General features: G+C 31.8%; 1 protein-coding gene and 1 long non-coding RNA gene across 2 annotated transcripts; both read right to left on the reverse strand.

Moving 5' to 3' along the window:
- Nucleotides 1-3553: 3553 nt before the first annotated feature.
- On the reverse strand, nucleotides 3554-4207 carry LOC127098570 (uncharacterized). Its single transcript, XR_007793379.1, has 3 exons — nucleotides 4152-4207; nucleotides 3703-3769; nucleotides 3554-3603 (listed from the first exon to the last, which is right to left on the reverse strand). It is a non-coding gene; the product is annotated as an uncharacterized LOC127098570 (long non-coding RNA).
- A 468-nt stretch (nucleotides 4208-4675) lies between these two features.
- On the reverse strand, nucleotides 4676-6570 carry LOC127098569 (uncharacterized). The gene is made up of 5 exons (XM_051037197.1): nucleotides 6341-6570; nucleotides 5935-6004; nucleotides 5139-5792; nucleotides 4863-5047; nucleotides 4676-4751 (listed from the first exon to the last, which is right to left on the reverse strand). The coding sequence occupies exons 1-5, from the start codon at nucleotides 6388-6390 to the stop codon at nucleotides 4691-4693; spliced, it is 1020 nt and encodes a 339-aa protein (XP_050893154.1). The 5' UTR covers nucleotides 6391-6570; the 3' UTR covers nucleotides 4676-4690.
- Nucleotides 6571-10788: the final 4218 nt, after the last annotated feature.

A 10788-nucleotide genomic window follows, 5' to 3' on the forward strand; every position in this document is an offset into this window, starting at 1 on the left:
ATTGGTCCTCCTATTACAAAACCAACGATTCTGATCCCTTAATTTTGATGGTCTTTGGATTTTTGTAGTCCCCCTCCACTTTTGCATATGATTAGAATAAAAAAAATTAATTACTTGTCATTGATGACTAGGATATTTTAATATTTAATAATGCTTTTAATTAATTTAATATTTTTAATATTTTTTAGAGAATTAATAATTTAAATTATTATTTAATTAATTAAAATTTTGGAAAAGCATTAAAACCCTAAAACCCATTTTGTTGCAACATATGTTTAGCTCTCAAGACCCACTTCCATCCCAACCCACATATGCAATACTTTATGCTTGATCAAGCTTTATAAACTCTTGCATAATACTAGGAGAAAGCAATGTGGGACTCAAGAAAAGGCATAATGAATTTCTATTTGAAGTGATCTCATCAGAACAAAAACAAGAAGAAAATAAACCTTTACATTTTGTTTGCAGGAAAATAAATAAAGTAGTAACTAGCTCCTGGAGGCATTATTGTGTAGGGAAGAGAGTAAAGTCTTTTGTGAGTCCATTAATTAGAATGACATGCATATATGTGAGTCCATTAATCATTTTCTACTTAATGCACAATATTACATTCTTAACATGTTTTATATTTATTGCAATGGCTTAGTTGTGGTAAGATAATAAAAAGGAATAGCCTCGTGTTCACCATCATATGAATCGAGTCCAACACTCTTGTGGAGTTGTCATCTAAATATGGTAGCTCAATAACCTATATGCAAGTATTTTACATTAGTACCAACTTGTTACTACTACTAGGGTATAGTATATTATTCAATTTTCCCCCCTTAATTATTTGCTTTGTTATTAGTTATGTTGAATTAAGTTGTAACATTCCCGCAACCAAGAGAATGATGATTAATGTAGTGATATTGGTGTGGTGACTAAAGATATACTGATAATTTTACATATTCCAATTTCTTAATTTTGACCGCTTATGTTTGAGGCTTTTATTTTGAACTCACACTCAAGTTGCTTAATTTCTTAATTTGCATAATGCATATTCCAATCTGCTTCATTTATTATCCTTGCCAAAGCTTGTACCACAAAGCTTGTCCCTTGAAATCCAATTGAAAACTATGGAGTTCTCAAAGCTTGTACCAAGGTCCTTCATTTATTATCTTGTCATCAGCCTAATCTATAAATGTACGTGGTGATGTAATGTATGCAATGTTAAGGAGAAATCTTGAGGATGTAATGCCAGCAATGCATGCACGTCGTGTCAAGCACTCACTGTTTTCACATTGGAGCAAACATATTTACTTATTGGTTTGATTACAATGGATGCTCAATGTGAGATGTATTTCAGCAGCCAGAACATATGAACATAGAAGAGCCTTGTGCCTTTTTTAAAGTCTCACATCGTCTTTTATTAGAACTATATAAGGGTTTATAAAGCTTAAAGATGTAAAAGATATTGCATATGTGGGTTGGAATGGAAGTGGACCTTTGAGAACTAAACATGTTTGCAATGAAATAGGCAGGCCATGAATGTTTTTCCAAAATTTTAATTAATTAAATAACAATTTAAATTATTAATTCTCTAAAAAGTATTTAAAATATTAAATTAATTAAAAATATTATTAAATATTAAAATATCCTAGTCATCAATGACAAATAATTAAAAATATCTTTTTTATCCTAATCATTATTGCCACATATGCAAAAGTGAAGGGGGACCGTAAAAATTTAAAGGCCATCAAAATTAAGGGATCAGAATCGCTGGTTTTGTAATAGGGGGGTCAATTATTTAAAGCGCTCAAACTAAGCGCATTTAAGCCAATAAAAAATAAACATTTTGGTCATATTCTTCTTTTCCCTCTTAATAACTCGAGAAACCAAACATTTTTAAGCTAACACTAACGTGCATAACTAATTAAACGGTTCTCATTTAGTACAACGGACGTGAGGGGTACTAATATTTTTCCCTTACGTAACCGACTCTCGAACCGTGATTTTGTTGTGACGACAAATATCATCACTAGTGCAGAAAGAAGATTTTACACCCGTTTTTTATACATATTACACCCGTTATGATAGGGTGTAAATTCAAAGGGTGAGATATGTATGAAGAATTTACACCCGTTTTAAAACGGGTGTAAAAAGAGAATATATTACACCCTATTTTAGATTTAAAAAAAGGGTGTAATTGGTAGATATATACATTAAATTTTAAGACATTTACACCCTATTTAATATAAAACGGGTGTAAATTGTCACCTATTACACCCTGTTTTAGATAAAAAAAGGTGTAATTGGTAGATATATACATTGAATTTTAGGACATTTACACCCTATTTAATATAAAACGGGTGTAAATTGTCACCTACATACATTGAAGTTAAACGAATTTACACCCTATTATAATTCAAACGGGTGTAAAATGACAAATATTTACACCCTATTTTGATATATCAAATGTAAAATATCTTATAATTACATTTAATTTTAACACATTTACACCCTATTTTGTGTATGAAGGGTGTAAAATATCTCAATTTTTTTAAAAATATTTTATTTGAAATTTCATTAAACCAAATATTTTTATATATTCCTGGATATTCAATAAAAAACAAAAAAACCAAAACAAACATTTCTCTAATCTTTAGAATCTTGCACCAAGTCATACATCAACAAAAATTGTATTCATGTAAGAAAAAAATTCAACCACTTTGTTCATGTAACTTGTACCAATAAATCATTCATGGAACAAAAATATATCTATATATAAGTTTTTTTTAATCGCTTCTGTTTTGTCATTAAATCTTTCTTTTCCTGGTTCTCTTGCTCTTCAACCTTTTGCAAAAAGAATTGAGCCCAAAGTTGTCGGATGTGATCAATTGACTCTTTTTCATATGATGAGGTGTCTGTGAATATCTGCAAGTTCAAACATATAATAAATTAAACAACTACATGTTAAAACAATAATTTACATGTTTTTCATTAAATATATGTAATATAAAATACCTCATTGAATCTTTCAACAATACAAGCATCAATAATGTCAAACATATTTTTCATGACATAATATCCACATGCCCATCCGTTATCTTGTTGATGCCCCTGCATATAAACTCCTAGTTACATTAAAGCCACCAAAAACAACAACATCACAAACTTTTTTCCTTTTTCACAAAATTTGTACCAACACTAACTTTCTTCACTCGACATAGAAACACATACAATTTAGTTGGTTCAGAGCATGTACAACTATAATTTTATCACCATAAGTGCAATTCAGTAATAAATATACTACATGTTTATAATGATAACTTACAAATATATCACTTGCAATTATAAAATCGGAATTTTCTTTTTCTTTATCTCATTTATAATAATATAAATAATCAAGATACCATGGTCCAGTAACCCATGCAACCTGCACTCCTAGATAATCCAGATGATTGGCTGCAAAGGAAGCACACGCAAGAAATTAACAATTAAGGATGGTACTCTAGAAACAAACTTCACTTGGTGAGTTCAAAGACATGAAAATGACTTAGAACGTTATACACACCCAATTGGGAACCTCTCCCGCACCAACTCTTCAAAAACAAGTTGATCCACCTGATAAAATGAATATGTATTTGAATATGTCAAAAATTCAAACAGTAGTTATTTGAGCATTACTGAATTTACTCAAATATCTTTATAAGAATAAAATACCTGAGACTCTATCATATCCTCTGAAAAATAGCCATCAAAATAATCATCTAAAATGCCCATTAAGGTCCTGACAAAAAATTATAGTTAGAGATAAAACGCAAAATTAGTTCAAATTTGCAATATTGAAAAGATGATGCGTAAGTTTGGTGCCATTCTGATAGCTTCTTATTATGGGCAGTTATGGGTTATGTGTGTTTCTGTTAAAGAATAAATAGAGAAAGGAAAAAAAAATATAAACTTCTGTTTAAGACAAATTCTGCAGAGAATTGTTCTATCATTTCTATTTTCTTTTCTTTAATTTACTCCCTATAAATACCAGGTTTCTATCACATTCCTTCATGACAGCAAAGCTCAACAAATACAGGAACATTTAATATTATGAAGCTAAATTGAAGTGCAAATACTGAGTATATACTCTAGAAATCTAAGGAAGCTTTATCAAGACCTACCAAAAGGCATTTTCTTCAGGCATCAAAAGCAGCAATAAGCCAGCAAAAAAATTCAGTCAGACATGCAGGAGTAAGACAGCATCTTAAGACAATGTAGCAATAAGAGAACATTTTAAGAAGATGCAGGAGTAGGACTGTATCTTAAATATATGAATCATTCCTATCATGCTTTGTACACATTTCAAGCTCAGCGGTCTCTCATATGAGAAGGTTGATATAGATTTTATAAACTATAAACAATTTATGTATAATGCCACAGTGGTACAGATCATCTTCAACTAATTATAATATCAACTTGGGAAACAAAGTAATGAGTGAACAAATTTTATGAGTGATCGGCTCACTTATATGTACATTTTTTAATCTAGACACCTTATTAAATTGTTTGACAGAAAGACCTTTCAAGCAAAATACATCAGAACCATATTGAAAAATACTAGGAAAACTTCTTTTTGAAAATATGAAATTATATTCAGAATGAATGACCTGGCAGTAACCAACAGAGGGATTGTGTCGAGCATATGCAGTAAGTAATCGTCTCAAAGCATTTCTACCATCCTCATCCAAAGCAGGATGACCAGGAAATGTCCGTGGCAGATCCTGCACAAACAAGCAACAATTTGGCACATTAGACAAAAGTTTATTCTATAGCATCGTAAAGATAATATCACAGCATCATAAGTAAGGAGGTGAAGTGTCAAAGGTAAGGACCTTCTCAATCTGTCCTTTCCATTTTTCTGGTACATGTATGAGTTCTGCATTATTTTACCATCATTGTCATCTAATTGCAAGTTTTGATGATTACTTTTAATTTCAGAATCACCATTGGAGGCTAGTAGATTCTGATAATACTTGTCTACTCGTCTTGCTTTGACACCCACAAAAGCTTGCCAGAGCTGAAGCACAAGAACAAACAAGGGTAGCTCACCAAAAATAAAAACACTTCACAAGAAAATGGATGGGATGTCTCGTGTATATATAGGTTACCTCTCCCCTAAGTGCCATTGGCACTCCCCCACGAACAAGAACTTCCAACTCTTCTATCCAAGGACACGGAACCTGCAGTGGTGCAGCATCAGCAGCAATCCCATTTGCAGAGGTACTCAAGCCATCAACACGAGGAGAATCTGGACTAGGATCGGACCTTTCAACATCATAGAACTCGTCCTCAGAGTCTTCCTCAAATGCTCCTTTTGGTGATTTAGCATCATCAGAATGAGATAGTGATTTCTCAGTTTCAGCGATCTTCTCGTCTTTTGAAACACCATTCTTGTTTCTTTCATCTTTTACTGATGCAGTTTTCTTCTTTACACGGGCACTCATCATATCCTCAATAATATGAAGAGATGACCTTATGGTTGACCATAACTGGACTCTATGAATCTTAGTCACTTCAGATGCTGGTAACTCCTCCTTTTGACTTCCATTTTCAATTGTACTATCTTCACTGCCAGGGACGTGCCCGCTTGTTTGATGTCCATCAACACCCTTCTCTAAACTCGCATCAACTTCTTCCCCGACAACCTCGTCCCCAGAAACTTTCTCATCTTCTCCCACAGCTGAGGCCAATTCAGAAGACTCCGTCTCTGCCTGCCTATCTAAAAATGACTTCCACTTCTCTGACCTTTCCTCCTCTTCCTCCTGAAACCAAAATTGAGTAAGTTTTAAGATCAAAACAACCGCCAGATTGAAAAAAACCAACATTGCGTGAAATTTCCTTCCCATTATTCTCCTATTCTTTCCTCTAAAACAAAAGAAAAATAAACCAAAAGCACTACAAGACCTTGTATATATTCGCATATTCACGGTATCTTTGCAGGTGCTGAGGTCTCACCGTAAACCCATAGGCATCCCTGTTCACACCAAAATACAAATCAATTTCCAAAAATCAAAGTTAAACCTCAACAAACAATTACCAAATGCAGACTAGATTAACACAGGAAAATCCATAACTAAATCAATTAAATCCATCAAAACAAAAACTAAAAACACTAAAACACACACGGACTCATTCACTCAGCATTGACTCATTCTCAATAATTTGATTATCCAAACACTAAACCAAAAATGGAAAGTTGAATATCACATAGATTCAATAGCAGAAATAAACTAAATCATCAACCCTAAAAAATCGATGTAGAATTAGAACTAGAATTGAACGGATCTAGTAGAGAATGAAGTGATTATACCTCTTGTGATCGAAAGTAATAACAGGATTTGAAGTTTTGTTAGTTTTCATTTCGTAGATTTGATTTGAATCAGAAGAGAAGAAATAGGGTTGAAAATACGAAGATCTCGTTTTACTTGATTTTCTGCAACTGTATTTTGTAAGCAGCAGCTAGTAAGAAGAAGAGTGAGAAAGTTGAAGAGAGAGAAAGAGAGAGAGCACATGCATAGAGAGAGAGAGAGCGAAAATGGCGTCACGTTATTAAAAACATGTGCTGCGTGATAATAGCTTCACGGAAATCCAAAAGTTGTACTTAGGGATTCCTAAATTTACACCCTATTTTAATATAACGGGTTTAATATAAATTTAGTCATTTATATTGTTATAATTATACACCCTATTTTTAAATATAGGGTGTCTATTGTTATATTAATATTCCAAAATTTACACTCTATTTTAATATAACGGGTTTAATATAAATTTAGTCATTTATATTGTTATAATTATACACCCTATTTTTAAATATAGGGTGTCTATTGTTATATATTAATATTAAAATTTATTATTTTTTTAAGAAAATTTAAGATTAAACAAATAAGAATAATAAAAGTTATTGTTTAAGGCACGAATATTTTATTTTTATTTTTAAATTTACACCCTTTTTTTGAATATCAGGTGTAATATAGAGTTGATAATAAATAATATTTGAATTTACACCCGTTATTTAAAAATAGGGTGTCTATTGTTACGTACTAAAATTCAAAATAAGACTTTATTTACAAAACTGCCACCGCATTTGCTTTGTACACCCGTTTTATGTAAAACGGGTGTAAATTTACAAATTATATTATTCTTTTTGTACTAGTGCATTGTCGTTCTTTTAGGGATTTTATCGATATTTTTCATTTCCCTTTATGGGAATAAATAAATTTCGGTGGCGACTCTGTTAAGTCCATTCCGTGAGTGTGCGACGGGCTTCGCGGGCGTCGTGTTCTCATTTTTCAAGGTACGATAGGATACTATGTATAATATTCATTGTACACCCTTTTTGTTTGAAACAAACCTTCATGTGTAAACTATAATTAAATCATCCAAAATCTTATAATTATGTTGTTTAATATTAAGTTATATTTGGCAACTAGCACATATCCTTACAATTAGGCAAATTCGATTATGTTTTGATGTTTTAGTTATTTATGGCTACATTGTAATTGAGCTTATTTATATATCATTAATTAGTTATAATGTCATAGCCACAATTGTAAGAGAAATAGTTAGTGTCATGTTTGTATATAAACATCAGTATTTTGAGAAATAAAACAACTGGACCAATTATGTACATGGTATGTAGAGCCAGGAAACCCTAAAATAAACATGCCAGGTGCTATAGCTGAAAAAGGATATGAAACAGACTCTTCTATAATAGGAGAAGATCAATCTCAAAAGAAAAAAACCATCACCATATGACCTCTATTCCAATGACAATCTTGTAAGTGTCATTACACATGTGAAAGTGTGGGGTGAAAACTATGAAGAATGGGATAGAGCCATTAAGATATCTTTGAGAGAAAGAAGGAAATTGGGTGTAATTTATGGAACCATAAAGAAACTAGAAGAAGGATCCTCTATAGTCGAGGATTAGTGGACTATTCAAGCCATGTTGGTCTCATGGATCTTGAAAATAGTAGAACCTACTTTGTGAACAACCATATCTTATTTGGAAACTGCCAAGGAACTTTTGGAATACATAAAAGAGAGATTTTCAGTTGTTAGTGGTCGACACATTCATCAATTGAAATCATACCATGCCCATTGTAAACAAGGAAGTTTGTCAATTTAAAAAAAACAAATATGTTTGCACACACTGCAACAAAGCTGGTCATGATGAAGTGGGTTATTTATTCTTGATTGAATACCCAGAAATGATGACAATGCAAGAGGACGAGGAAGAGGACAAAATCATGCTGAAGGTACTGAATCAAATAGTGGAGGTGCACAAAAAGGTCAAGTGCACGTTCATGCAATTCTTCTTACACTTCAAACTCCTTTGAAATCCAAGTAATTCTTTCTTTATTTCACTGCAAGCAACTCTTTCTTTTTCTTTTATCACACAACCTTTTTCAAAATAATTTTCTTTCTTTTCATAAAAAACGGTTATAATTCATTTCTTAGCAGTCAGACTAAAATCTTAGAGCATTCGAACAAGGATCAGAATCAACTAGCGTCTACACACTTCTAGGATACGATTATAATTGTTCCCTAAAAACAACCAACACATCCATATTTTCTACCATGAATTACGGAGCTCTGATTTTCTCATTGCACTATGAGAATACATAGGCACGAGGGTTCGAATCCTTGGCGAGCATACTAATTAATAAAATTATTTTTTCTCTTTTACCATTCGCAAGTAACATTTAGATAGTAACACATATCCGCGCAAAGAACAATCAAAATGGTTTCTTGTTGAGTACAACGGATGTGAATGGTGTTAATATCATCCCCTTGCATAACCGTCTTCCTTACCTTTTTTCTCTTCCCCTTGGATTTTATCGATATTTTCCCTTTCCTTTGGAATAAATAAAGTTTGGTGGCGACTCTGTTGTATCTTCGAGTGTGCGATGCGTTCAGGTATTTTTTTACGACGCGATACTAGGGAACTCTTTGGATTTTAATCTCTTTAGTTGGGGAACCATTGACCAACACATACAGGTTACCCGCGAACACACAAGCTATATTCTAGGAGTGTCACCTATCATTAAAGTCAGACCTGATAAGTATATAATCCAAGAAGCTCCAACTAACTTAATCATAAAATTTTCAAAGTCCACTTTAAAAATTAGGAAAGATTTTTTGAGAATTTGGCCAAATCAATAAACTCATCAACAACAACCACCCTATCAACCATCAATCTTCCTTTTAAAGAAGTTGACTGGTTTGGAGATATCAGATTTTCCATCACCGACCCCGGTCTGTTGGCCAAAGCTTTGACAATAAGCTTATACAAAGAACCAACCAACGAGATAGGCCTAAAATCTCCCTAGGAGAGGGAGATCTAAAAGATCCATCTGATAAATAAAGGAGAAAAAATCCACACACTCAACATTGCTAGAGAGATTAAAATAACCGTTAATTCCAATTCTCTTAGAGAGCGAGGATACATAATTAAAATCTCCAATAACACACCAAATCTCACCACAAAAATAAGACTTACGAAAATAAAGATCGTCCCACATAATTCTTTTTACAGACAACGAGGATTGAAATAAACATTAACCATAAAACAAACGTTCTTAGAAGCCCAATATCTAGTGAGACCCCAAAAAAACTTAGACCAGAGAAAGAAAAAAGAGTTTTCCCTTTAGAGCTACACTGAATTGAAAGTAACTCGTCAATATAACCACCGTCAAGAATAAAACTCCACTCACAAAAAGAATTTACCCAAAGAGACTGAACAAGAGAATCAAAGACCTTGATAAGTTTTATCTCTTGATAGTCTCAAACTTGGCAAGGATAAGGTCCCTCACCTTCCTCCTTTTTATTCTACCCCAAACCCCTTAATATCATTTGTAAGGTAGTGTTAGGTCCAACCACAATTGTAAGAGATTTCTACTCATATAATTTTTAGGCAAAATACTTTTTTTTTTGTCCTTTAACTATAACTTTGGATTCAGATTAGTCCCTTAATTACTTTTCGTGTTAAATTAGTCTCTTAACTCTTAAAGCGTGTCATGTTGGTTCTTTTTGTCTAATTAGCGACGAATTTAGCGATCGATTTTTGAATTTTTCCGTCGCTAATTAGACAATAAAGACCAACATGACACGTTTTAAGAGTTATGGTATCAATCTGACACGAAAAATAATTAAGAGATCAATCTGAACTCAAGGGTATAGTTAAAGGACCAAAATATATATCTTGCCTAATTATCATATTTTAAATTTGTAGTTTGTAATTTTATTTTTAAATAATAACATTCATTTTATTAATATCAGTTATTTTAATTTGTTAATATAAATTTTATTTTATTTATTAATTTTAGGCTTGATCATAGTGTTGGCCTTTCTACTTACTTCATTCTCAAAATTAAATTAGTCTCTGTTAGTTCAAATTCAAACAGTTTTGATTTTCCATTTTATATTTTTATATTTAAAATTGATGTTGTATCCATTTTTAAATTATGAATCATTTGGAAAATGTGATAAATTATTATATAGGAATTTTGTAAAATTTTAAAGATAAAAAATATAAGTCACACATACACATCATCAATTATAAGTACAGAAATATGAGAAGGGTTAAAGAAAACTTTGAAAAACTTTAAAAATAAAATATATAACTTATGTGACATTAAAAAATGACGCATGTCATTGATCTTAAATATAAAAACGTGAAAAATAAAATTAAAAATTTGAAATAGATGAACTAATTTTGTAAATAAGGTAAAATAGGATATTAAAATTGTAATTAAA

This window comes from Lathyrus oleraceus, chromosome 6 (assembly GCF_024323335.1).
Source record: "Lathyrus oleraceus cultivar Zhongwan6 chromosome 6, CAAS_Psat_ZW6_1.0, whole genome shotgun sequence".
In the NCBI taxonomy this organism is placed as follows: Eukaryota; Viridiplantae; Streptophyta; class Magnoliopsida; order Fabales; family Fabaceae; genus Lathyrus; species Lathyrus oleraceus.

Excerpts from the sequence above, each read along its gene's own strand:
- LOC127098569 (XM_051037197.1), bottom strand. The coding sequence starts at position 6,390 with ATGAAAACTAACAAAACTTCAAATCCTGTTATTACTTTCGATCACAAG. Across the intron at positions 6,005-6,340 it reads ATTACTTTCGATCACAAGAG|GGATGCCTATGGGTTTACGG; the intron begins GTATAATCACTT and ends TGGTGTGAACAG. Across the intron at positions 5,793-5,934 it reads AATATGCGAATATATACAAG|GAGGAAGAGGAGGAAAGGTC; the intron begins GTCTTGTAGTGC and ends TTTTGGTTTCAG.